General features: G+C 54.1%; 1 protein-coding gene across 6 annotated transcripts in view; it reads left to right on the forward strand.

The window, feature by feature from the left end:
- Positions 1–27945, forward strand: part of HSPG2 (heparan sulfate proteoglycan 2) — a 97921-nt gene that overhangs the window by 18330 nt on the left and 51646 nt on the right. For 4 of the 6 annotated variants that reach the window (XR_012079415.1, XM_072975160.1, XM_072975162.1 and 1 more), the window contains exons 2-14: positions 14460–14595; positions 15887–15931; positions 21631–21740; positions 21842–21900; positions 22192–22352; positions 23494–23544; positions 23971–24099; positions 24333–24587; positions 24679–24798; positions 27011–27142; positions 27311–27455; positions 27547–27698; positions 27788–27934. Coding sequence is in view for 5 of the 6 variants with exons in the window: in XM_072975160.1 (XP_072831261.1) it covers positions 14460–14595; positions 15887–15931; positions 21631–21740; positions 21842–21900; positions 22192–22352; positions 23494–23544; positions 23971–24099; positions 24333–24587; positions 24679–24798; positions 27011–27142; positions 27311–27455; positions 27547–27698; positions 27788–27934 (1642 nt within the window). In the remaining variant the exon portion in view is untranslated. The remainder of the gene's footprint in view (positions 1–14459; positions 14596–15886; positions 15932–21630; positions 21741–21841; positions 21901–22191; positions 22353–23493; positions 23545–23970; positions 24100–24332; positions 24588–24678; positions 24799–27010; positions 27143–27310; positions 27456–27546; positions 27699–27787; positions 27935–27945) is intronic. The other 2 variants (XM_072975163.1, XM_072975164.1) reach the window with 1 other exon arrangement.

Raw genomic sequence — 27945 nt, forward strand, 5'->3', positions numbered from 1 at the left:
ATGACTCTTAAACCTGGTAAATGCCAGACAGTGGGTTAAGCTCTTGGGTCGTCCTGTTGAATCACAGCAGCCTTGTGAGGTGGCCATTTTTACTCCTGTTTCATGGCTGAGGCATCAGAGGCTCAGAGAGTTCTAGTGATTTGCCCAGGGCTGCACAGCTAGGAAGTTGCAAGGCTAGGGCATCCAGTCAGCTCTAAGTGGTGTGAGGTAGTATGTGGCCAACACACATTTCCTAGGATAGCTTTGATTTTTGAATAAAATAATATAACAATAGTCTTTCACCAAAACTGTGACCATGTCCTAGTATTTGAACATCTCCCAGGCTGCCTCTGACACCTGGAAGTGGCCCAGGAATCCTTTGTTAAACTGTTCTCCATGTTTGCTTCGGAAAATATGGTCAGTGGTAATTACGGGTGTGCAAGAGTTCAGAGGAGCGAGAGCCGCGTGGGCTTGCAGACCAGAGGGATCGGCACTGAGCTGGGAGTGGAGCTGAGGAGCCAAGAGGGCCCTGGGGTGGGGCGGGGCAAGGCTGGGTTCATAGGCTCCAAGGAGGCTCCCTGAAGGGCCTGCAACCCTGGCCATTTGCCAGGAAAACCACAAGGCCTCTCCTAGGACCCCCTTCCTACCCAGCCCTGCCCATCCACCTCCCGCCAGGGTCCCTGGGGCAGCCCAGCCTCCAGGCGAGGCATGTTCAGCCCGCAGACCTTTGCTCCAGCCCCTCCACCCTCACCCCAGACTTCCCCAGGAACTGGGGAAAGGGCTGTGGGGTGGGGCAGTGAGGCCCGTATCCTGGCCAGTGGGCCCAGCGGGGCCAGGCACCCTGGGATTTGAGAATTTGGCAGCATGAGGACTGAGATGACCCTAGTCAGCCCGCTTCCACCTGCCTCCTGCTGTGGGACCCTTGGCCCTGAGGCCCCTGCAGCTGTCAACAGGGAAGGGTGACAGGGGAGGGCCAGAGGTGACCTCTCAGCCCACCCCTTCTCCCCCGGCTTGGGCCAGGCCCAGAACTCTTACCAGCTGTTGTCAGCAGCTGCTCAGCTTTGTTAAAGAGCCAGTGCTGGGCACCCCCATCCTCTCCGGAACATCTTCCCACCATTCTCCATAGCTGCTGACCCTGGGGAGGGGTTGGGGTGAACACAGGGGACATGGTCTCATCCCTTAGTTTCTTTGATTTTACTGATGACACAAAGGAATAGGAATAAGTGCTCCTGTTTTTACAAAAGAGAAAACAGTTCCAGAGAGGCCAGTGGCTTGCTTAAAGTCACACAGCTGCTGAGTGGCTGAATTCAAGCTCCTGGCTGCCAGCTCAGTGTTCACCCCACTGCCTTCTTTTGGAGTGTGTTTGTGCAGGATGGCAGTGGCTTCCGGGTTCTTGGCTTTGACTCCCAGCTTGGCTGCTTAGTTTTAGGACCCCAAGCAAGTTCCTTAATCACCTGGAGAGGAATTCCCATTTTCTTGTAAAATAAAATAATAATAGTACCTACCTCTTGGGATTGTTGAGCAAATTAAATGAGATAAGTGATGTAAAGTGCTTAGCATAAGGCCTGGCATATTTCAAGGGCCCAAAATGAGATCTGGCAATATTACTACCAAAAAGTACTAGCCACCTGTGTACTCAGCTCTGTGGGTGGTTCTGTGGGGGTTACAGACACATTCCACAAATATTTGTATCAGTCAGTAAATATTTATTTGGCACCTACTGTGTGCCAGGTGCTAGAAAAAGAGCAGTGACAAAACAGACAAGATTTCTACCCCGCTTATGTTGTACCCCGCATAGTGGCTGGGGAGACACAACTTTATTTTAACCACAGAAGCCTCTGAGTACATGTATATATTCTGGTACTTTCATCCACATTTTGTGAGAAAACTGGGGCTGAGAAGATCAGTGACAAAGCAGGGGCCAGGACCTAGCTCCTCTGAGGGTCTGAGGCAGTGGCCCTGAGGGCTTCCTGGAGGAGGAGGCACTTGTGCTGCATCCCTCAAGGCCTTAAGGCCTGGCAGGAGAGGTTGGGAGGCAGCCACAACAGTCTGAGCAGCAACAATTTCAGGAAGGTCTTGCCAAGGTCAGGCCTCTTGTTGCCCCAGGAATGAGGCCCAGCCAGGGCTTTAAATACCCTCCATGCAGCCCAGAATAGCCCCCATTGTCTTGACCTGCAGCTGAGGAGATCCAGGAGAATCCTGAGGGAGGCTGGTCCTGGAGGTGAGGAGCGGGAGGAGGTCTTCAAGGACTTCCCTATATGGTACGGGTGTTTCTGTGAAGCCTTTTCCATTTGGCTCCTGCAGGAAGGCCTGCCTTGCGGGAAGGGTGGAGCAGCTGCCTGGGCTCTGCGTGAGCAACGTGCAGCTGAGGGGGGAGCCTGGTGGGTGGGGGACTCCCAGAGACGGCCGTGTGCCCAAGAGAAGGTGCTCGTTTGTGCCCCAGGGATGTGTGTGCTTTGGCCCACTGGGCCCTCCGCTGTGGGCGGGCCTAGTCAGGTCCCCTGCCCCGGGCCTCCTGGCACCAGTCGCCTGCTCTGGCTATTTTGGGCATTGGCTGTGTTCAGGCATGGGGAGGGATGGGTAATCCTGCCCAGACCAAGGATGCTGGGGCACTCCCTGGACCTCCATTCCAGCCTCCTGGATTTTTGATCACTGTAGCCTCTGCCCCTGACCTCAGCCTCAAAGGGTCACGGTCAATGGACTCCAGCAGGATGCTGGCCCCTCTGGCAAGGGCAAAGAAGGGTGCCCGATAAACCTTTACCCTCAGGACACTCGTGCTGTCAGTATCAGGAATAGTTGTGCTTCTTCTAAGCAACCAGTTTGTTTTTACCTCCTGGGGAATCCAGGGACCGGTCAGGTTTCCTTCTTCCCATTGGCTACTGGAAAGCTTAGAACCCTATGCCTTGTCACTTTCCCAGACCCCCAGAATTGAGCACATGCGTTCTGCCGACCCACCTCACTCCAGGCCCTATCTGTCTGCTGTACCCGAGTTTTTCTTATGCATCTTCAGTTAATTTTCTCTTGCTGTTATGTGGACATCTTTGTAAGCTGCTTTGAGTTTCTGGAACAGGGTGGTGGGGGAAGTATAAATAGGTAGATGATGATGATGGCGATGATGATGGCGATGATGACGGTAACCCTTTGCTGGTCGGTTCTCTGAAGTTGTTCCATACGGCTTGATTCTAACTTTGTAATTCCCTCCATGAGCCCCACCCTCTGTGTTGGTGGGAGTCACAGCCCAGGATTTATTTTTTAATTTTTTACATGTATTTTTATTGAAGTATAGTCAGTTTACAATGTTGTGTCAGATTCTGGTGTACAGCACAATACTTAAGTCATATAGGAACATACATATATTCATTTTCATATTCTTTCTTACCATAAGTTACTACAAGAGATTGAATATAGTTCCCTGTGCCATACAGTAGAAACTTGTTGTTTCCCAGAATTTTAGAATCCTAACATTTCAGGATTTCAGTCCTGAAATGGCAAAGCCAGAAGGAACCTTTGGGATCATTTAAGCTGAAAACCTTCAAACTTCTTATTAAGCAGTAAAACCCTTATTTCAATCAAAATACTAGTATTTTGATTAAATGCTATTATATTTTGATAAATAACAGCAAACTCTTATAGAGCGTTCATCATGTGCTAGGGCCATTTGTAGCATTTTACATTTTTAATTAATTTTCACAACAACCCTCTGAGGTAGATACTATTAATATAAATTGTCTTGCCCACTTTACAGTTCTGGAAACAGAGGCACAGAGAGGTGAAGTGACTTGCTTACAGCTAACCAGGGACTGAACCAGGCATATTATGTAGAAGTTCAGAATATAAAATGGGAAAAGGTGGATTTGCTTTTATTGAAGCTAGTACTTGGGGGGAGAGGGCTCAAACTCTACCTATCCCCCCCAAGCCCTTTTTACCCACTGTCTGAAGTGGCCCCTGAGGCTGCTGAGGACAGATTGGAAACCGGTGATCTAGGCCTACTGCATCATTTGACCAAGGGAGCCTGAGGTCCAGAGTGGGGACAGGACTTGCCCAAGACAGTGGGGTGAGGTGGAAGCTCATTGTCCATCCCTCATGGCCCACCTGCTGCCTGGAGGACCACCAGCCCCTCACTTAGCAATCCCCCGTCCCCATCTCTGCACTCAGCATCAGAGCTTTCCGTCCAACACTCAACTCCCTTTGTCTCTGGGCATAGGTACCCTGGGACCTTCTTCTTGGTCTTAGGATGCTAGGAGTGACCAGGTGCTAGGTCTCTCTGTCCTCTCTGATGGAACTCATTTCCTAAGAAGGCAGCTGGTGGCCAGGGAGGGAAGGGGCAACTTTTGTCGGGGTTTTCTCACCCCAGGAGAGAGCATACCCTCCTGCTGCCAGCTAGCTGGCACCTGGCCTGCTTTTCCCATCCGCACTTCATCTCATGGGACTTCAGCCGAGGCTTTTCTGTCTCAGGAGCCCACTTTGCAAAACCCCTGTGGTGGTGGCGGCTCATACCTGACATCTGAATCCTTACTTAGGGAGGGCTAGTTGGCCCCTAGCCAAGGGAAAGGTATGTTTGGGGTGGGTGTTCCCCAAATGTATTGAACCCTAGTCCCATGAGATCTGTAAGAAGTAAGGGTTCCAAATTAAGCAAGTTTGTGAAACACTAAATAGTTGTGTCCCTCCCCTGTTCCCTCCTCGTGGTGTTTAGGACATTTAAGATGGAAGGAACCAGCTCAGCTTTGTGTAACCAGCCTTTCCCAGAGCTGTTTGTACTACCCTCCCCCATACCTATTCCTGTCCAGAGTTACTGTGCCCTGGAATGGACGTTAGTCATGAGGGAAAGGGATGGGGGCACTTCAGAAGGAAGAGGCCCTTCCTCTTATTTCCAGCTCTGTTGCCCGAAGGCCTGTCTTCAACCACGGACTCAGCCCTGCCTGCCCCTCTTCCCCTCCAGGAAGCAGATGAGGAAAACCCTGGGGACAGGGGGAGCTGGCCTTTTTGTCTGCAGCTGTTGGGCTGCCTTTCCAGCCTGTTTTTTTCCTGTTGCCAATGCCCATGGGAACAAGCAGGAATGGAGTCACCAAGGCCTGGCGATCTGGCTGCCTTGCGCAAGGCCCTGGAGCCGGGGCTGTGGGCCTGCTCGCCTGTGAGACCTCTGCCCACTCCCTGGGCTGCCGGCATGGGCAGCTTCTTGTCCCCCCAGAGATGGGCCTCTGAGCTGGAAGGCTCTAAGCGTCAGAGATGGCCTGAGGAGGGCTCCGATAGAACAGAGTTCACTGTTTGGAACCAGCGGTCTGGCTTCAAGTCTTGGCTCTTTGAACTCTGTAACCATGGGCAGGTCACCTTTCTGAGCCTCAGTCTCTTCATTTGTAAACCCCATTCATTCATTAATTTAACAAATATTATTGAGCATCTATTGTATGCCAGGTACTTTTAGGTGCTGGGGATACAGCAGTGAGCAAAAGGGACGAAGTCCCTGCCTTTGTGAAGCTAATGTTCTAGTTGGAGAGACGTGATAAACAGGTAAATATAGGGTACACTGTAGGTGGTGAGATGCTCTGAAGCAAGGGAAGGGAAGTGACAGAGAGCTAACTGTAATGGATTCTGGACCTGGAATATAGTCAGGGTGGGTCTCTCTAAAGGTGACATTTGAGCAGATATTAGAGGAAGAGGAATGTGTATACCTGGGGGCAGAGTCCCAGGCAGGGGAAAAAGCAAGTGCAAAGTCCCTGAGGTGGGAGAGGGCTTGGTGTGTTTGAGGACTATTGAGAGAAATGTGGCAGGGAGTGGGGAGAGCACGGTAGGAGATGAGGTGCAGAGGTGTGTACAGGTATACTGTGTATGTAGGTGGATCACACAAGACCTGGTTGGCCATAATAAAGGCTTTCCCCCTAATCCTTTGGGGAGTCCAGCGCAGCGGAAAGGCCTAACCTAGTAGGTTCAGGAAGTGGTGGTTGTTGTTAGTGGTGTCTCATTTCATCAAACTCTCCCCTATCCTCCCAGAAGACTGGCACAGTGCTGGGGACTTCATTCATGAAATCTGTGGGTCGTGACCCCAGAAGGCATGCGCACACCCCACCAAGTTGGTGTGGCCTTGAATGCCCACAGACACACCAGTGTTCCATGGCAGCAGGGCCACCGCCAGCCGGAGAATCTGAGGAGCGAGCCGGGCTGTGGGCTGGAGGCAGGCACGTGAACACCACGGGCCCTGTTGTCACCCACAGTGCTGGGCGGATAATGTTCAGCCCCCGGGGAATTTCTTGCTGGGCGGCCCAGCCAGGAAGCTGCTCCTGCTTGGCCACCCCCCATCCTTCCCCTGGCCCCACCTGGCACCCGGTGGGGCAGGGACATTTCCCGGTAGCGATAGCTTCCTGCTTCCTCCCTGTTAGCAGGCAGCACAGGAAGCACCAGGGGAGGCCCGTACTTGGGGTATTGGAGCAGGAGGTGAGTGTGGGGACTCCGGGGGGGGGGGGGGACTGGGACGGGGAGAATTGGGCTCTGTGACTAGCACCATGACAACAGCACAGAAAGGGACACTGCTCTTTAAGTGGAAAAGCCCATTTAGGGCTGGTCTCCTTTGATCCTCTGCCACCACTCACTGCACCAAACTTCTTCCCATAGCTCCGCCCATGCCATGCACTCTCCCAGCTTCTTTCTGCCTGGTGCGCACTCTCCCTTCTCCATCCTGCTTAGGTGACATCATTTTTAAACCTGGTTGAACCGTCCCTTCCCCAGGGAAACATTTCCAACCTCCTACCCGACCATGCGAAGCAGGGGGACCCTCCTCTGGGCTCTCCCAGTCCCCGTCCTTCCTCTGCAGAGCTGTCCTCTACACACTGTTGTCATCACTCAGTTTAATGGTGTGTCTCCTCTAGAAACACGGTGCTCCGTGTCCATCTGCCTTCTCATTTGATCCCCAGGGCCAGCCCCTAGTAGGCGCTCAATAAGTAGAGGTCAGTGTGACAGTGTTTTGGTTTGGTTTTGCTTTTATTTTTTTGAGGGGGAGGTAATTAGTTTTATTTACTTACTGTTAGTATTTTTTATTTAACGGCAGTCCTGGGGATCAAACTCGACCTCGTGCATGCTAAACATGCTGTCTACCACTATACCCTCCTCCCTGAGGTCAGAGTGACTTGAATTGAAACTTATGGGGCAGGTCTGTTTGATGATTTTTTTTTTGACAGATGAGGAAACTGAGGCCACCCAGCTAGAAAGTGGCTGAGGTGGCCTGGAATCAGGGGTGCCCACCCTCTCTGCCCCACCGGCCACATCTCTCTGAGACTCAGGGGTAACGCGTTCTTGCTCGCCCATGGCAGTAACAGACCCTTTCCAGTGCTGCCCCAGCTGCGTTAGAGGGGACTTCAAGGCAGAGACCGGATCAGGTCCACCTGGGACAGGGCAGACAGATTCAGAGTTCTCTGGCCACACTTCCAGAAGCAGGTCACCCCTCAGTCTACTCGCCTTTCCCAATAGCCCCAGGAAGGAGGCAAACAAAGCAGGGGGTTTTGCTCCCATTTTATCAGCTAGGGACCTGAGGCCTGGAGGGATCATCATCCAAGGGCAAGGTGTCCTAGGATGGATTTCAGGGAGTGTGTGGTTCTGTCCCCTCCTTCACTTGGGTTGAGGTATTACGGCCTCAATGTTATCCATGGGGAAATGAAGCCCATTTTGATTATTCTGGCACATTCTAGCTGTGTGATCTTGGGCAAGTCTTTGCTTTCTCTTTCTGAACTTTGCTTTCTTCTGACAAATGGTCTAATATCTACCCCAGCGTTGTCGGGCAGGTTCATTCATTCACCTTTACCAGTGAGCCAACAGATATTAATTGAGCACCTATTACATGCTGTCTGTTCTGAAGATGCAGCAATGATCAAAACACATACAAATCACTGCCCTCCTGGTGCTTTTGTGAGATGCCTGGTATGGAAGCCTAGTGCATATAGTAAGGACTCACTGCACTTTGCTAGAAGGGAAGGGTGTCAAGGGGCTTGTCCAAGGCCACATGGTAAGTTTGGTGCAGAGCTGGGACTAGAGACCCCAGATGCCAGCTTCTTGCTCCCTTGGCCTCTGTTGAAGGCTCTAACTGGGCCTCAGTGCTCCCATGGGGCCCTGGCTGGAATGCTGCCTTTCCGGGTTCCAGGCAGTAGTACTGGAGCTGACACAGGGCAGGGGTCAGAAGGAGAGGCCTGATGGCAGCTGTGCCTCTTGAGCTAGCACAGAGGCCCCACTTTCAAACTGGATTTCTGTTGTCTTAGCTGTGTGACCTTGGGCAGGTGACTTCACTTCTCTGAGCCTCTTTCCTTATCTGTAAAATGAAGGAGCCGCTGGCCTCTCCTTATGAGGCTGTGGGTTTGCATAAGATAAGCCTTCTAGGGACCTTGTCTCAGAACCTGCACACAGTGACCCTCGGCCAGTCTCCTTATTTGGGAGGTCATTTTTCTTCCTGGCCACCTGGCTGGCAAAGGTCTTCCACCTTGGGAGCCCAAGTGTGGGAAGCTGGCAGGCCTCCCGAGTGGCACGGGCAGTGCAGGCATGCCAGAGGAGGCTGTGGCCACCACCTTTCCGGCCCGGCGCCCCTCTCAGCCTCCCGGGGGATTAAAGGCCTTTTGGCCTTTGTATTGGGCTCTCCCGCCCCTGGCAGTTTGCACAACAAAGTGCTGCCCAGACAGATTCCTTCCCCTTTGCCGTCTGCTGCCCGTGGACAGGGTACCCAGCGGCCTGGGGGTGGGGCATGGCACCTTAACCCTGTGTCTGGGGGCTGGGTTGAAACAGAGTCTGGGGAGCACTTGTTGTGGAGTTACCTGGGAGTCTGCATCATAGCAGAGTGGGAGGGGGATTTTGTCTGGGTTCTGGTCCCTCCCTGGGGATCTGGGGGCCTTGGGTCACAGCATCTGGTTCCTCTGCCGTGGACAGGGTGGAGGTGGGGGTGGACAGGGATGAGGCAGAGTCTGTGCTGGCAGGAGGCAGGTGGGCAGGCAGCGGCTCGTCTGTCCTCCACCCCCATGCTGTCTCTGGATTCTGATGGGGTGAGCTCACTCCAGCCCAGATGCCTGGAGCCTCGCCCTGGGCAGCTGCAGTGCTCAGACCTTCTTGCCCAGCTGGAGGGTTGTGGGGGACTCAGCTCTAGGCCTGGACCATGGGGAGTAGGGGGGGGGCGGGCTGGCGGCCCAAGAATGTCCATGGAGAAGCCCAAAGTCACCCAGGCCTCCCAGAGTCAACGTTAGAGCAGGCAGACAACTTGAACCTTGGAACCAAGCTTTGTTGTCACCCCCAGCTAGGGCCTGGGCAGCAGAACCAGACCCTTCCTTCATCCCAGACCTGAGCCTGACCCTAGGCCTGAGCCCACACCCCACACTCCTCACCTCTCATCCCCTCACCGCTACCCTGTATCCCCTGCGTGGTACTAATTCTAGAGCTTATTGGGCCCTGACTGTATACAAGATGCCATGCTGAGTGTCTAACATGCTTAATGCCTTCACACAGATGACCCTCTCAAGCCTCAGTTTCCTCACCTGCAAAATGGAAATAATAGTATAAGTTCACTGTCCCTTAATCAAAACCCTTGGGATCAGATGTGTCTTGGAATTCACAAGTTTCCAGACTTCAGAAGGTACCCTAGAGCACATGCCAGCTGTGATGTGACATCCTCAATAGAGTCTGGGGCAACACCCCATAATCAAACATATTAATATTGCTGCAGCAAAATGTATGAGTGTTCACTCCAAGTAGAGTGAAAAAGCTATTAATAGCTTCACGTCAATTTAGGTCAATTTAGGTCAGGACTTGGCACCAAATGAACTTCTATAAACTTATTTTAAAAAACCCTCAGTTTTCAGAGCTCTTTGGATTTCCCTTACTGCAGATGAGGGGTGGTGGCCCTGTGCTGTGAGGATTAATTGAGACGGTCCACGCAGTGTTTAGAAAGTCCTCCGTGGACAGTGACTGTTACTGTCATTTCTTCTCTGTGCCGCCACCTTCCTACACCTTTGATTTTAGTAGAAACTTCAGAAACTCTTATCTGAACACATAACCTCTGCAGGACCCACAACCCTCACTTAAAACTATATCTTATATCTGTATCTGTACCTCCCCCTGCAACCCAAACCTCTGCCTTCTATATTCTTTTCTAATAGCCTGACCTTTCACCCCCACGCTTCTTCCCAGCCATGCTTGGCTCCCTCTGCATCCTCTGCAGGCCAGGACAGGAGGGTCCAGCTTCTGCCCCTTGTCCCCAAGGGCCTTTGCAAGACTTGGGCTTGGAGCTCCACGTGCATCCTCGTCCTCACCAGGAGGCCCTAGATATAACCTCACCTCAGGGAGTGGGTGCTTCCTAGAAGTCCTCGCCTGTTTCGTCCCCCTCGCCTGCCCTGCCTGTGTTCAGGGAGTGCTTGGCTGTGGTGGGGCACTCTGCCCATACCTCCACCCCAAGCAATTGTTCCCAGCATTCTAGAATAGTCCTTGGCCTGTATGAGTCACTGCACCCCCCTTTCCCCCACCAGGAACCTGCAGGGTCTGGAAAATCCCCCTCTCTGCTTGACTCCTTCCTCTCTGACCCTCTGAATCTCTCCTCTCTGGCCCCACCATCCGGCTCCAACCCTTGCCTGAAGTACTGTGTTCCTCTGGGAGGAAGCAGGGCTCCCTTGCAGCTGGAGATGGGCTGGAGGGCAGGAAACCTGGGTTCTATTTCTGCCTGTGACCTTAGAGCCACTGACTGCCCTCCCTGAGACCTTAAGCACCCATCGCATGGTCCTAGGCCACTGCCAGCTCAGGCATCCCCTGGGTCATCCTGGGAGCTGGTCTGGTTGGAAGTGGGGACCAGCTAGCCCTGGGCTTCCTGGCCCTGCCCTCTGCTTAGGCCTCCTGGCCAGCTTGGAGGCCCAGCCCAAGCCCCACCGCCTTTCCTGGGAAGCAGGGGGCTTGGGGTAGGGAGCTCAGAGGTCCCGGGTCAGTCCCGACTCTGCCAGCCAGTGAAGAGGGACCCTTCACACCAGCTCATCCACCTCAGGGGGTCATTGTCAGGGTCAAATGACACAGAGGCTAAGGAAATGCTCTATAAACTGTGAACTGCAGTGTGGTTGAGAGGCTTTGCGGGAGTGATTGTCACTGACCTCAGTCGGTTCCTCTCCCTCCGCAGCCTTGGTTATAGAGGCGGTGCGGCACAGTGGTAAGGGTAAGGGTTGGAACCAGACCACCAGGGTTCAAATCCCAGCTCTACCATGTGCTAGATCTTCAAACATTTCCGCATCTTCACAGTGGGGCTGCCCAGCACTGAACCTGGGTTAACACGTACAAAATTCTTAAAGGAGTGCCTGATGCATAGTAAGTGTTGAATAAATGTTAGTTCTTTTTCTTCCCTAAGTAGACCCTGGACTTTCCAGGTCTGAATCCAAGTTCCCTTTATGGTCAAGTCTCAGGCTCCTGTGGGCTCTTTCTGGAATCTTCTTTCCGGTCTGGCTTCATTTCCTCTCCCAGATGTAAAATACAGCTGCTAAAACCTTTTGATCTTCAGCTTTTCACAAACGAAGTCTCTGCTTTTGCTGACTTATCCCTTGCTGCAGGCCCTGATCTGACCCCCGAGCCTTGGGTCCTGGGGAGAGGGCTGCAACAAGGGCAGGCAGGCATGCGGAAGGACCCCTTCCCTGGGGTCCCTGGGATGGAGGGGCTTCGGTCCAGGCCCCAACATGCTCTGGATTCTCCTCTCCCACTGCAGTTGTGTGTTCCTAGCATTTTTTCCAAGCTGAATCTCACTTTGCTATTTCCTGTCCATTCCCAAGCCCTGATGGCCTCTTCTTCCCTGGGAGAGGCTCTGGACCTTGCTTACCACCAAGATTTTCCTTTCCAGACAGCAGTCTGGTATCTAGGGGATGCCAGGAGTCTCTGGGACCTATGCATTGCTTGCATCAGGAGAAGGAGGGGCGGCAGTGACACATAGGGAGACCTCCCCTGGTGAGGAGGATCTAAGCCTACCCCTCTAACCTCCTTTGTCCAGTGTCAGTGCCCCTGCACCAGCCTTAGCCTCACACTTCCCTTAGGTCAATCAGGACCTGTTCAGGACCCACTCCACATCCAGTGGGAACATTGCTCTCCACCCATAGCTGGGGGAGGAAGGAGAACCCCGGGTAGGGAGCTGGTCTTGTGTTTCTTAACCAGTGAGTGTCAGAATCCCCTGAGCAGGCACAACTTTAACCCTCCTGCCTGGGGTGAGGAGAGCCTGACTCAGTAGTTCTGAGAAGAAGCCCAGGAATCTATTTCTCACCAGTTCTGGAGATTCTCCAGCTTACTCCTGGATGCAAACCTCGTAGGCATGGCCTGCAAGTCCACTGGAGACCCAGGGCAGGAATGGGCACTTGTCCAGAGGGAGAGGGAGGGGAAAGAAGAAGGAACAGAAGGAGGGATTTGCCCGGGGATTGCCGAGGAATGGGTTGGAGCCCATAGCAGGGAATAAGACGTGGGCTGTGTGGACCTTAAAACAAGGCTTTGTAGCACTGGAAACAGAAAGATGACCAAATGGCACCCAAGGGAGCTCCTAGCCTGGAAGGGAGATGTGTATAGACTGTGCTGAGGGCAGGTGTTACCTTCAAAGCAAGCCATCTTCAGGAAGCAGCTAGAATTAATAAGTGATGACATTTTTGTCCATTCATTTATTCAAGTGCTTATGGAACATGGGGTGCTAAGAAGGTTGAGATGAGTTCATCACAGTCCCTGCCCTCAAGATGCTCTCATTCTAGTGGAGGCACAGGCCACTGCAGTGTGAGTGAGCCCCAGAGAGCCCAGAACCCAGCCTGGAAAGGGCGAGGAGTCATGACAGTCTCCCAGAGGAGATTTTCCTTTTAGTCATCTTTATTGAGGCATAAATTACATACAATTAAACATACCTAATTTAAGTGTACAATTCAGTAATGAGAATGAGACGTGTATACCCAGGGGACCGTTAATCCAAGAGGTTTCCTCATGCCCCTTCCGAGTGAGCCCTGCCCCACCCCTGGTCCCAGGCAACTACTGATCTTCCTCTCTTTGTAGATTAGGTTCCCCCCATCCCCAGAGTCTTATATAAGTGGAATCATACAGTGTGGTGTCTTTGTGTCTGGCTTCTTTCACTCATCCCAGTGGGTCTGAGATTCATCCACGTCTCTGGGCCTGCGATTTGTTCCTTTTTACTACTGAGTAGCGAGAGGAGGTGATGTTTAGCTGAGTTTGGGGGGATGAATTGGAGTTAGCCAGATAAACAAAAGGAGGAAGGGCATTCCAGCAGAGGGACCAGCGTGAGAAAAGGCCAGAGGCTCCGGGACATGGACGTGTGAAGTCAGGGCAGGACGGGGAGGGAGAGGCATTGGCTGTCTTTGGTTTTTTTTCTTCTCCTTGGGGCCTCTCTCCTGCTGCCAACACCTTGTCTAGCCAGTGAGGGCTGGGTTTGGTTTTCACAAGTGAGACTATTTCCTTCTGGCCAGGCGGGGCTCCCCAGATAGGGCTGAGGCCAGAGCAGGGCCTGAGACGCTCACGCCAAGCCATCTGGGCCTGGACATACGAGTCCGTACTCTCTTGTGCTTGGGGACTCTGGGGTTCCCTTGGGCGCCGCAGGGTTTGTTTTCCTCTAAGTTATCTCATAAAACTCCTTTGAAAACATGTCAATCTTGTCTAAGGGCAAAGAGGCGTTCATGGCCCACATCCAGCCTGAGAGAGGCAGATGTTATGGCTGCTGGGGCCCTCCTGAGCCAGCCTGCAGGACATGGGGTCCCAGCAGCCCCTCCATGGGGCTTGTGCTGGGCTCAGCATCAGCCTGGGGTCACGTGGAGCTGACACCGTGCCTGTCCTGCCCCCATTCAGCCCAGCTGCTGGGCTCCACCCCCGCCTCTGGGTGAACAGATCAGCCTGTCAGTGTGGCGGCAAGTGCCAGAGCCCATCTCCTACATGGCTGGGATGTGTTCCCTGTGGCCTGGAGTGCAGAGGCCAGACTGAGGCAGAAGGAGGTGGCCAAGACGGCTTAGGCGGGGTTGAGGGGGAGCTGCTGTTGAAGGCAACAGCTTCAGTTGACTCACCCTCAATTTCTGCTTCTGTTTCTCATCCATGCTGACCCTGGCCACCCAGTCACCTGCCCACAGCCCCCATCTTTGCTGGCCCTGGTCACCCTGTATCTGCCTGTGTCCCCTTGTCCACTAACTCATATCCTGGATATCACTTGACTTCTTCAAAGGAAGAAGATTCATCCCTTACCAAGGTGACTTTAATTTTATTGTCTGTTTATTTGAGGATTCATTCAGACTCGATGAATTTGCCAGGTTGGGCTCTGAGGCCTCCAAAGACTAATGGAATTTGGGGAAACTGAATCAAAAACAGTGATATAGCCCCAGCCTGACTCTCTTTGCCAAAACACATCTGATTTAACCACTGCAGAGCCTTGGGGTGAGACTCTGGGTCTCCCTGGAGGTGAGAAGAGAGGTCCTGGGCTTAGCAGGAGCTGGAGAGTGTGATGCAATCGGTTGTGTGGTCTCCCACAGGTGACCCATGGGCTGAGGGCGTACGATGGCTTGTCCCTGCCTGAGGATGCAGAGACAATCACAGCTGGCCGGGCTGGCTGGAGTTATTCAGACCTTTCTGATGATGAGGACTTCCTGGCTGACGAGGCCTCTGGAGGTGAGCAGAGGGTCCTGGTGGCTGGGAGTGGAGGGGATGAGGGATGGAGTTGGGGTTGTCCTTTAAGAGGCCCCAGGACACGTGCCCAAGGTGACACCTGAAGAGACAGGCTGAGAAGAGGGGGGAGGGTATAGCTCAGTGCTAGAGTGTATGCTTAGCATGCACAAGGTCCTGGGTCCAATCCCCAGTACCTCCATTAAAAAATAAATAAATAAGTAAACCTAATTACCTCCCCCCTGCTCAAACAAAACAAAACAAAAACAAAACAAACAAAAGAGATGGTTAAGAAAGATAGAGAAGCAACCTCAGTGTGCATCAGCTGATGACTGGATTAAGAAGATGTGTGTATATATGTGTGTGTGTGTGTATAGTGGAATATATATATATGTATGTATGTAGTGGAATACTACTCAGCCGTAAAAAAGAATGAAATTTTGCCGCTTCGAATAATGTGGGTGGACTTAGAGAAGGTATTATGCTCAGTGAAATAAGTCAGAGAAAGACAAATACTCTATGATATCACTTATATGTGGGATCTAAAAACAGCAACAAACTAGTGAATATAACAAAAAAAAATCTGACTCACAGATATAGAGAGCAAACTAGTGGTTACCAGTGGAGAGAGGGAAGTGGGAAGGAGAAAGGTAGGGTGAGGGGAGTAAGAGGTACAAACTATTAGGTATAAAATAAGCTACAAGGATATATTGTAAAACATGGGCAATATAGCCAATATTTTACAATCACTGTAAGTGGAACATAACCTTTAAAAATTGTGAATCCCTATACCGTACACCTGTAACTTTAACATTGTACAGCAACTATACTTCAATTAAAAAATACATTAAAAAAAAGAAGAGAGATGAGCTAAGAGCTATGTGCATCTTCAGCCCTGGTCCCGGTGACTCCAGGATCCTCCACTTAAAACCATGTGACCCTGGGCTGGTGGCTGCTTCTTCTGACGGCACAGGATGAGCAGGACCTAAGGGGAAGGTGGTAGGCCATGCACAGTAGAGGGTGATTGCCACCCCTTCCTCCACTTCCTCCTGTCCTCACCTGGAGGCCAGTCTGACCTGGCCCTGCCCACCCACTCCATTCTTGGTCCACACCCTCTGTGATGGATGCTTCTAAGCTGGCTTTTACAGGCTAGCCCTCCCTGGGGTGGAGAGGAGGCAACAGCTGTGTTTTCATGACCTTCCCCACGGTGTGCCACATACCCAGAACAGTGCCTGATGCTCAGTAGGTACTCAACAAAGATTTGTTGTTGCTAAATAAGTCTCTCTTTTGTTTGCAGATGGCGTGGGCAGCGGGGACCTGGGCAGTGGGGACTTCCAGATGGGTAAGTGTCTGGGGCACCCCACAGGCCCCTATCCTGTCCCTGGGGGAAGCCCCAGAGCAGGTCTTCCCAGCCACAGAGGCTCCATCTCCTGGGCTGACGGCTTTGAGGGCTCCTTGGGCCTGCAGTGGGAATGGTCTTGTCCCTGCTGCGTGACAATTGTATGTGTTGGTTGGCCAGTCCCTGCATGGTTGGGGGTGGCCAGGTTCTTTGCCTGCCTGTGCTGGGAAATGCCAGGTTCTGGTGGGGACTGAAAGTCAGCCGCTCAGCATTCAAAGCCAAATTCTCACCTCCCAGGGCAGCTTAGCTGTGGAGTCCTTCCCCAGAGCCCTCCTTGGGGGTAACTGCTGCAGAGCAGGGGACCCTGGGTAGGGGTGGACATGGCATTCTGGCAGGCCAAGAGCTGGACCTGGGAGGGAACCTGCCTTAGGTTGGGTCACCTGCTGGGAAACCAGGTGTTCCTGGGTTGGGGAAAGCAGGCAAGGCTTCATGGATGAAAAGGAATCAGGCCTCTGCAGCTGCCCACGCTGCCAGCACTCCAAGTGCACCATCAGAGCAGGGCCTGGCCCAGCACCAGGGTCGGGGCTCAGAGTCCCTCCTGCCTCCCACTTTGGGATTCTGGGTAGAGAAGGAACTACTGGGATCAAAGCCCAGCAGCTCCATATGGTTCCCACTGCCCTCTCTGGGAGCCATCGCCTAGGCGTCTGTGATCAGGACCGAAGATGGAGCTCAGCTCAGAGTGACCACTCTGCGGCCCCACTGCACCCATTGCTGCCCACCCAGCAGGCCCGGGCCTCTCCAGGGGTGGGGTTGCCTCCCTCGCGAGTATCCAAATGCCAGAAGGTGGCATCCTACCTGGGCCAGTACAGACAGGAGGGTTGGTCCCTGGGTGGCATGGTCTTGACTGTGACCTCCCAGCACCTGGGACTCAGATACTGCCTGAAGCTTTTCCACGTGTGGCTACAGATGCCTGGGAGCCAGGTGAGGCCTGTGCACACAACCCACACGCCAGAAAGGCCTGTGCTGATACATCCCTGGGAGCTGCCTCTTGCCAAGCCAGGCCTGCCTGCTGAGGCCCTGGTCCAGTCCACCCTGTCTATTCAGAAACACCTTGGGCCCCTCCCACAGGGCTGCTCACTGTGGCAGCCCCGCCCACTCTGAGCCATCCTTGGTGCTTGCTAGCCCACCTCCTCCCATGAGAAGCAGCTGTGAGGTTGGAGGAGGCAGAGGAGGGGGAAGGGTGGGGATGGAGAGCAGCAGCTGGGGAGGGCCCCAGGGCAGGGCAGGAGCCTTTCCTTGTTAGTGGGGCTGATCTGTGGGAAGATGTGGGCCTTAGGCCCTCCAGGCCCAAACACTGGCACCAGCCCATTGCCCTTGGGGCAGGTCCAGGCAGCTGGAGGCAGAGATATGTCTCCCTGATTCCTAGGGTCAGTGTGCCTGCTTCAACCTTGCCTCCTTACTCTGGTAGGAAAAGACCTTCCTGACCATGATGGGGCCATGTCTGGCCACCCCTTGCCTGGCCCAACCCCAGATCCTGGAATGTAGCCCTGAAACGGCTCCTCCCTCTCCTGTTCCCTCAGGCAGGGTTGTGGCTCCCCTTGGCTCCGTCCCAGCCCTGTCCCACCCCACTCCCATATGCCAGTACCCCTCCCTGGCAGCCCCTGGATCTGCCTCCCCTCCCCAGGACCCTTACCACCCTCCCCCTCACCCAATTTCTTTCCATCTTCTGACCGTCTCTTTATCTTTCCTGCTCTTGTCTGTCCTGCTCTGACACCTGTCCCCGTGTCTCTCCTGCTCCCTCCCTCCTCTGCCTTGGGCTGTCTCTTTCCTACTCTGTGTCTCTGTCTCATCTGTGTCTCATCCTTCTGTCCCATTCTGCCTTTCTCCCTTGGTCTCCTGAACTCACCATCTCTGCTTTCATGTCTCTGTCTTTCCCTCTCTCCCTTCTCCCTTTGTCTTTTCTCTCTCTTCTGCTCCCCACCACTTTCTCTCTGTGTCTCTGCCTATATCTCTCTGTGTGTCTCTGTCACCATTTCTGTCACTGTCTCATCTGTCTCTGTGTCACTGTCTTCATCTCTGTGTGTCTCTGTCATTTCTCCCCTCTGTCTCTCTCCGCCTCCCTGCTGTCTCTGCCCCTCCTCGACCCCTCGGCTCTGCTGCTCCACTCTGCAGGCCCTGGGCCACCCCTGGGCCGCCCTCCTGGGGCTGGTGTGATGGTCTTGGAACCTGATGAGGAGTCTCCTCTCAGTAAGTGCCTGGCCCGGAACTCGCTCCTGCTCTCCCACCCCATCGGCCTGGGACTCGCTCCTGCTCTCCCTCCCGGCCCTGTTTCCCACCTCTTCCTCTCACTCCTTTCTCCTTCCTTCCCTCCTCTTCCCCAGCTTGCACTTGTCACACTTGAGGCTCAGAGGCATCTCCCTGCAGGGTCTAGGGCCAGGCCAGCTGCTGCCCTGCCCCAGCTGGCCCCGCCTTCTCCCCTGCCCCTGCTCGGGAGGCAGCCAGGCCCCATCTGGGCACTGGATCTAAGCAGTGGGCCGGGCTTCTGGTGTTCTCCCCTCAGGGTGGCAGTTAGCAAGACAGGTGCAGCCACCCCTCTGGGGAAAGGCCCTAGAGTCTGGAGATGACTTATATCCACCTCGGGCCTGGCTGATCCTGAATGCCCCCAGGGGACCCAGAAGGACCCGGTTGGGGTTTGGGGCCCAGGTGTGTGGGAGGAGTCCTGTTGAGCAGGGGCTGGGTATAGGTGGGGTAACCGGCTCCGGGACTGGGCTAGGGGTTGTCAGGTATCCATTCCCCATCCCAACCCCGGGCGCGGGACAGCTCTGGGCCTCTCGTCCCTCCAGCCTCTGGCTCCAAGTGAGCTCTCCAGATGGGGTCAGATGAAGGCCAGCAGGGAGAGGACTGGCTGCGCAGGCACCCAGAGAACACTCTCACCCCCGGGCAGCATCACCCCCTGAGAGCCTCCTCGGCTCTGGGGGCTGGTTCCTGAAACAGACACCTTCTGCCCCAGCCCTCAGATACTTGCCACGGGGAAGCTACTCAGGGTGGGAGAGGGAGGGTCTCACCCTGACCTGCTCCTAGTCCAGGAGAAGATGGGGCCTGGGGTCAGCCTGGAGGGCCTGTGCCCTTCCCAGGCCCTAGTAGAAAGGGGCTTTGTGGAGCCCCTGCCCCCTCCTCCAGGAGTGGGCACATTCCTGGGCAGAGGCCCGGCCTCCTCGCCCGCGCTGAGCCGTGGGGCTGAGGCCAGGGGCCGGGGTGGGGGACTCTCAATGGGCCTCTGTGCCGGCTCACAAGGGGCCTCTGTGGCGGAGCTCACTGCCTGCCCGGCACCCAGGAGTCCCGCCCAGCACAGCCCCTAAGGTTCAGAGCAGGCAGCGCCGCCCTCACCAGCACCCTCTCTTGGTGCAGGAGTTCACTCGGGCAGCTTGCTTGGCTGCCCCATCCTTTCCCCCAGGGCCTGCTCCATGAGCCACAGCAGGGGAGGGTCCTGGTTCTGGGGGCTTGTGCACCTGTGGGCCTGACAGACAGAGTGAAGGGAAAGGACAGGCCCAGCCAGTGCCACTCCCTGCTCTGCCACCTGTACACTGGTCATCTGTCACTTCTCTGAGCCCACTTCTGCCTCAGGGACTTTGCAGCTGCTGTTCCCTGTACCTGGAATGCTCTTCTCCCAGATGCCTCCCAGTGGTTCACTCTTCCTTCAAGCCTCCTCCTTGAAGAGAGGCCTTCTTGGCCACCCTGGGAAAGTAGCAACCTACCCCCACCCCAGCATGCCCTCCCCCAACTCTTGTTTTTTCCCCATAGTCCATATGTTCCTTGCGCATTTATTTTATTTCCTTTCTCCTCCCCTTAGAAGTGATCTTCCTGGAGACAGGAATTGTCATCTTTGGAGTTCACTGCTGTATCCCTTGACCCTAGAGCACCGCTTAACATATAATAGGGCCTCAATATAGAATTGTTAAAGTGATGAATGCCTCTCTCAGATAGGAAGAAATAAAACCAAATCCATGCCTCAAGTTTGTCATAAAAGACCAGAGATGATAATTAGAGAGACGACAAGCTCCTAGTGTGTGCCAGATACTGTTACAAGCATTTTAGATTTGTTATTTCATTCTCACAACAGCCCTCTGGGGTGGGCACTACTATTGTCCCCATCTTATAGGGGGACATCTTATAGATGTCTTATAGATGAAGAAACTGAGGCTCAGAGAGATTAAGTAACTTGCTTGTCATAGGACTGTAAGTGGCAGTTTTTCTCCAGAGCTGAGCTTTTAACCACCAAGCTACACTGCCTCTTATATAGTAATAGCTTACGTTATATTGCACCTACTGTGTTCAGGGCTCTGTTCTAAGCACTTTGTACATATTTAAGTTAATTTGTAACTCATTTTAACTCACTGTTTATAATTTACACCTCAACTCATGAACGTTATGAGAATTAATGCATAAAATAATCTTGTGCATGAAATAATCTTTGTGTGTGTGTATGTGTGTACACCAGTCTGTGTATACCATAGGTATATGTTATGGATTGATTCAGCATCTACTGTGCACCAGGCTCTAATCTAAGCACTGTGTATGTATGTGTGTGTACATACACACACACATATATATATATGATTCATTTGCAACTCTTATTAACTCATATTCATAACTTCTGTATGAACTCATGAACATTATGAGATTTAATATGTATAAAATGTATATAGTAGGTTCTTGAGAAAAAGTTGCTATAAGTGTATCCTCACACTAATCTTCTATGAATTTATTCAGCCATCACTTATTAGGTACCTACTGTGTGCCAGGCACTGTGCAGGCACTGAGGGTACAGGGTGAATGAGTTCTAAGGTCCCCCCCAATCAAGTGTATAATCCAGCAGTAGAGAGAGAAAGATGACAACAGCTTCCAATTCCCTAGCACTTGTTCCTTCTGGATGCTGCATGTAAGTGCGCAGGGAGCTGGGCCTGTGAGCATGGTATCATTTATTCGCCACAGCAACCCAGTGCAGTAGGTGTCATTAATATCCTCGTTTGACCAAGGAGGAAGCAAGCTCAGAGAGGTGAGGTCCATGCCTGAGGTGTGCTGACCTCAGAACCCATGACTTTTATGAGGATGCTCTAGAAGCCGTGTGTAACCAGGCAGGGGCTATGCAACGTAGGGTAGAAGGTGCTTTGATAGGAAAAGCTGAGGGCTGGGGGAGCCCAGAGGAGAGGTCTTTAACCTAGCCAGGGTTGGGGAAGGAGGGCAGTTCAGGCAGTCTTCTTGGAGGAGGTGATGGCTGAGCTGAGCCCTGAGGGATGAGGAGGGACTGACATGAACCATGGAGAAGCATGTCTCAGTCACTCTCAAGTAATTTCTGTGCCAGGCTCACCCCCTCTGGAAGCCACCTCTTCTCACCAAGCCTTCCTCTGAGCCACTGGCGGTCTCCTTTTCTGCACTTTTGCTTGGTGTCTGGGTCAGGACATTTTCCCTGCTAGTTGAAGCCCCTCACTCAAGGGTGGGGCTTCGGCTTTGACCCCTGGGCAGGCCTGCCAAGGCCACTGCAGCACATGCCCCTACAGGCTGTGGGGCACAGGTGTCAGCCTCAGGAAGAGGCCTCTGCGAACCATCCCCCCATTTGGACCCAGTGGCCCAGCTGCCTGAGGCCACTACCTGCCAGGCTGGATCCCTCACAGTGGTGCCCTCCCCCACTTCCTCTTCTGCAGTTTATTTCCGAGCCCTGGTAAATTTCACTCGCTCCATCGACTACAGCCCTCAGCTAGAGGATGCTGGCTCCGAGAAGTTCCGAGAGGTGTCCGAGGCTGTGGTAGACACGGTGAGGTGACGGGGCTTTGGGGAGCTCCCTGGGTGTGGCAGGGCAGGACCGAAGCTGGGGGGAAGGGGTCTGGAGGCTCATGGTGCTGTGTCCCTCTGCAGCTGGAGTCAGAGTACTTGAAGATTCCTGGAGACCAGGTTGTCAGTGTGGTGTTCATCAAGTGAGAAGGGTCCCCTGGGGGCTGGTGAGGGACTGACAATGATGGGGAGAAGCCTGGGTGCCAGGAGGGGAGGCAGAAGGGGCCTAATGGGCTGAACCTCTATTGGTGGGAATTTGGGAATTGGTGGGTGGTCAGTTTGGACCTTAACTTGCCCTACTTGGGGTCCAGGCTATCCAGGAGCAGGGGTGGAGTCAAGAGATCAGGCTTGAGCATCAGGCAGGGGACAAAGGGAGGAGCTGAGACTGCAGGCATCTTCCTCACCCTGCTGCCCTGCCTCATGACTATCCCTAGGGAGCTGGATGGCTGGGTCTTTGTGGAGCTGGATGTGGGCTCCGAAGGGAATGCGGATGGGGCTCAGATTCAGGAGGTGCTGCACACGGTCATTTCCAGCGGCTCCATTGCCTCCTACATCACCTCTCCCCAGGGATTTCAGTTCCGGCGCCTGGGCACAGGTGAGCCCATTCTGGAATTGCGGGCACCTTCTCCAGTTTCTCAGACTCATGTGGGCCCCCTTTCAGTGTCCCCACCATGGGCCTTCCTAGCTTGGGCTTGCACACCACTAGGGACAGGGAGCTCACTACCTTAGGGGTCTGCCCCATCAATCTTTATGCAATCTTGGCTTGGGTTGAGCAAAACTGTTTCCTCTAACATGTACCCATTAGACCCAGTTTCTGCTCTCTCTCTCCCTATTGACCTCTCTACATTGACTATAGGTAGTAATTACTTTCTTCATATACACTTTCCCATCCAACACACTTTTGTGTTTCATGATAACCGACAATTATTTACTGAGCACTAACTATGCACAAGACACACCATCAGGCCCTGACTCCAGCCACTCATTCAATCTTCACAGTAATTCTTATGAAGTAGATATTATTTCTCCTGTTTTAGAGATGAGGGCACTGAGGCCTAGCAAGGAAAACTGGCTTGTCCGAATCCACAAATACAGACAGTACAACTGCCAGAGTTTGAACCAAACCCTGCGTCTGTGCTGGTCTTGCCAGAACCTGTGATGAGATGGGATGAGAAACGCAGCTCAGAGAGTGTAGGAAACTGGCCCCAAGTCACACAGCTGTTGGACACAAAGGCTTGGCGTTTGTACTCTCAGTTGGCCCAGCTCTTTAATTTCACTGCCCGTTCTGTCTCCTGTTTCAACTCCCTGAGTGTCTTCTCTGGGTCAGACAGTCCCAGTTCATTCCTCCCAGGCTGCAGTCCCCACTCTATCTCAGTCTCCATCTCAGTCCTCTCTCTCTGGGAAGCCTTTAACATGTCGCCATCCCTGACTCAGTGGATCCCAGAAAAGAACAAACCCCAACCCTACCATGGTGTAACCCAATCGAAAAAAAAAAATAGTGAAACCATCACTTCCCTGTTCTGCACGTGAAACCTCAATCAATGCACCCAAAGATCAAGTTTGTTCTTTGGCATCCCGAGGCCCAGGTGTGAAGATTTCTGGGGGTCTAGTCTTCTTCTCCTCACTTTCCAATGAGTTCCCTGACTAGGGATGGTGGGATGGGCCTGGCTCAGCCCTGCAGCCCACAGCTCCCAGGTCCCAGGTGGGATGGCTGCTGATCACACCTTCCTTTCCAGCACAGACACCCCCGCCCCCCTTGGCCGCCGTGGCGGCTGCAGTGACACCAGGTGAGAGTGTAAGCCAGACCCAGGCCCAGCCGGGTAACTAGAGAAGTTAATGGATGGAGGGGAAGGACAGGATGAGGGCACAATGGCTGGGCAGAGCCCTCAGGCCACCCCTCCTCCCCTTCCTCTGCATCCTCGCTAGGCCTGGTGGTGGCCTGCACATGTGTGATGTGGTGGCTGCATGGTGTGGCATGTTAACCATGTGTGGGGTCTGTGTAAGGGGTGGGTGAGGCCACGACCACGTATCCCGTGTCCCACGTGTGCTGTGGGTGTGTCCACCACGTGCTCTCTGCCCTCACCGAGTCTGCCAGAAAGCACGTGGCCTTACGCGGAGCACCAGAGCCCACTCTCAGCCCTGCAGTGCCCGTGCCACCCGTGACATTGCCCACCAACCTCCTGCCTGCCTCTGACTCCCCCCAACCCCCACAGTGCCTCAGGTCTCAAGGGCCTGCACCGAGGCCGAGTTCGCCTGCCACCGCTACAATGAGTGTGTGGCCCTGGAGTATCGCTGTGACCGGAGGCCTGACTGCAGGGACATGTCCGATGAGCTCGATTGTGGTGAGGGGCTTTCCGGGGACACAGTGACCTCCAGACGCCAGGGGAGGGCCAGAGTCTGCCTGGGCCTCCAAGTCCATCCTGGGGCCGGGAGGGTTGGCTGCAGGCAAAGGGGTCTGAGGGAGGTGGGCAGGGACACAGGAGGAGTAATAACAGGGTCAGGGCCTGGGGAGTGTGGGGGGCCAGGCGTGAGGAGCCCCTGCTTTGTGCCAACGCCATGCGGGCTCTGTCCACAGAGGAGCCAGTCCCAGCGCTCAGCTCCCTGCCACCCCGTCTGGTGGAGACACCACCTTTACCACCCCAGCCGGAGGCAACCACCACACGGCTGCTACCAGCCACCCCTGCTCCCCAGGCTCTGTTCCCTGGTCCAGACAGGCCTGTGCCCTGTGGGCCCCACGAGGCCACATGCCACAGTGGGCACTGCATCCCCAAAGACTACGTCTGTGATGGGCAGGAGGACTGCAAGGACGGCAGTGATGAGCTGGACTGCGGTGAGGACTGGGCAGGGGTGCAGGTGGGGGTAGGGGGTGGGGGAAATGGCCACAGGAAGGCCACTAGCAGAACCCTGCCTGGCCCACCCAGGCCCCAGCCCGCCCTGTGAGCCCAATGAGTTCCCCTGTGGAAATGGGCACTGTGCCCTCAAGCTGTGGCGCTGTGATGGCGACTTTGACTGTGAGGACCGCACCGATGAAGCCAACTGCCGTGAGTGTCCCAGGGTCCACCTGGCACCACCCGACCCCCCTGCCCAGGCCTACTTCCCCCAGCCCCCACCCTTCTCCAGCAAGTTTATTTGCTGTCCCTGGCTGAGCGGTAAAGGCCCTAGGGACAGACTTTAAGGTTTATCTCTCTCTGACCCCAGCAGTGAGGACCCTGGACTCTGATCTGGCCTTTGTAGCAAGCAATGTTGCTAGACTGCCCGTGGTTAATGTCTCTTTATTTCTTTATTCTGTGCCATTAACCTCCTTGTTATTTATGCTCATGTGTGGGTCAGGCGAGTGACTAAGAGGACTTGATACACCAGGGTTCCTTAATGATCAGGTCCCCGATGTACGTGTGAGTCACAGCCTTTCCCTGATGGGCCTAGAGGTGTTTTTGGTTTTGATTTTTAATGGGGGAGGTAATGTTAAGTTTATTTATTTGCTTTTTTTTTGAACAGAGGTACTGAGAATTGAACCCAGGACCTTGTGCATGTTAGGAATGCCCTCTACCACTGATCTGTACCCTCCCCTAGAGGGGTTTTGTTGTTGTTGTTGTTTTTGGTCTAGAGCTGGTTCTGAGTTATTTGTTCCTCCATCTGCCCAACTTTTCATCCATGTAACCATTCAACCATCCATCGTCTGTCTGTCCATCCATCCTTCCAACATCCTTCCTCCCTCTTATCCATCTGTCCATCCATGCATTTATCCATCTATCCATCCATCCATTGTCTATCCTCAAAGCTCTTCATCTACCTATCTTTCCAGCATCCCTCCTTCTGTCCATCTCGTCATCCATTCTATCATCCATCCATTGTCCATCCATCCATCTGTTTGTCCAACATCCTTCCTCCTATCTGTCTCTTCATCCACCCATTCATCATCCATCCATGCTGTGTCCATCTTTCCAGCTCTCCAGCCAGCCAGCCATTCGTATAGCCAACATCTTTCCTTCCTCCTATTCATCTGTCCAGCCATCCACCTACCCATTGCCCATCCATCCATCTGACACCCACCTATGTAGTCAATGTTATAGAAATTATGACTGTTAAATAGGTGAGACTGGAGAGTCAGAGATCCATATCAGGTAGCACTGTGAGTGCCTTTCCCTGTGAGGTGAAGCCTGGGGCTTGTTAGTCCAAGATTGAGGATACTCTTCTAATCATTTCTCTGTGATCTTGGGTCACATGTCTGAATGCATGTTGACATTCCCACCGTCTGCTGGTCCTGCTTCTCCTCCTGGCCTCCCCTCCGCTTCCCCACTCTGCAGCAGACTCTGGAAAGAGGCAGCATCATGCCGCAGACTGGCAGAGTCTTGTGATGCCCTTCTGTCGCTCTAAGCTTGCCTGACACCATGGCCCCTTGGGAGAGAGAAGTAATTGAGGGTTTTAGTTGAAAAGCCCTTCTCAGAGGCATCTTCCTGGAAACAGTCTAAGGAAGGCCAAGTCCTTGTTGACAGAGTGTGTGAAACAGAGAACGTGAAAGCTGAATGGCTTTGGGGGCTCATAGAGTGTCGGGGCTGAAGCCCCTGAGGTTAACGTCAGTAGGTGGCCGCCTCCTGGCCTCCTCTTCGTTCCTTCTCTGTGGGCAGGTGGCCTCCCCTCCTGTACCACTCTGCCCTCTCTGTCCCTGCCTGTGTGTCTGTCTCAAGTTCACTCTCCCTTTAGAAGAATGTCAGGTACCATCTACTGGAGATGCCTAGCTGGGACCTCTGGCCAGTCCATCAGTAGCTGCCTTAGGTTGGGGCTCCGAGGTTCAGGAAGGGTCATGGGGTTGCTGGGCCAGTTAGAGGTGTCCAGAGCAGCAAGGTCCAGGCTGTGGCAGGCCCTTGCACATCCTTTCCAGTAGAGAGAACTGCCCAGGTATTACTGGTATCCAGAGGTACTGGCAACTGGGGCTGTGCCTTTGACTGGGGGGTCTTGTGTTTTCCTGTGGCTTCATGTAGGAGGGGCTGAGTGTGATGTGCCAAGTAGAACTCTGTTTCAGGGAACGCAGGTAGAAACTTGGTGATGGCTGTTGGATGGCTGACTGGTGACCATGACATTGTGGGTAGTCGTGGCGACAATGTCTGGGCTTGGCCAGGGCAGCTGTGTGTCATGTGGGCAAGATGAGAGAGTGATCCTGGGGACACCTGGGGAGGGTGGGCAGGGTAGGCTGTTGGGTATAGGTGGGCAGTGGGGGCAGTGCCGGCTGCCCACACCACCTGGTTCTGTCCTCAGCCGCCAAGCGCCCCGAGGACGTGTGCGGGCCCACGCAGTTCCGCTGTGTCTCCACAAATGCGTGCATCCCGGCCAGCTTCCACTGTGACGAGGAGAGCGACTGTCCCGACCGCAGCGACGAGTTTGGCTGCAGTGAGCAGGGAGCTGGGGGGCAAACTCTGGGCCCCGGGCCCCGGGCCAGGTTCTGGGTTCCGGGTACCCTTCCCCACAGTCTGTCCTCCATCCTGGCTCCTCTGTGTCATGCCCCTGCTCCTCCTCTCTTTGCCCCTCACACCCCTCATTCCTATTTCGGTCTCCCAGTGCCTCCCCAGGTGGTGACCCCTCCCCAGGAGTCGATCCAGGCTTCCCGGGGCCAAACGGTGACCTTCACCTGTGTGGCCATCGGCGTCCCCACCCCTATCATCAACTGGAGGCTCAACTGGGGCCACATCCCCTCTCATCCCAGGTGCGGTTCTGGGCCTGGGCAGGGGCTGCGCACTTGGGGGCGGCTGGACCCATGGACGAGGCCTGACCACACCTGTCTTGGGGCCCACCAGGATAACAATGACCAGCGAGGGAGGCCGTGGCACGCTGACCATTCGCGATGTGAAGGAGGCAGACCAGGGTGCATACACATGTGAGGCCATGAACGCCCGAGGCATGGTGTTTGGCATTCCCGACGGTGTCCTGGAGCTCATCCCACAGCGAGGTACGGCCGATGGGCAGGTGGGCACTGGGCGTGGAGCCAGGGCTGCCTGCCGGGGACCAGCTGCAGCCCACTCCCATGCCGCCCAGCAGGACCCTGCCCCGATGGGCACTTCTACCTGGAACACAGCGCCTCCTGCCTGCCCTGCTTCTGCTTTGGCATCACCAACGTGTGCCAGAGCAGCCGCCGCTTCCGAGACCAGATCCATCTGCGCTTTGACCAGCCCAATGACTTCAAGGGTGCGTTGGTG

This window comes from Vicugna pacos, chromosome 13 (assembly GCF_048564905.1).
Source record: "Vicugna pacos chromosome 13, VicPac4, whole genome shotgun sequence".
Classification (NCBI taxonomy): domain Eukaryota; kingdom Metazoa; phylum Chordata; class Mammalia; order Artiodactyla; family Camelidae; genus Vicugna; species Vicugna pacos.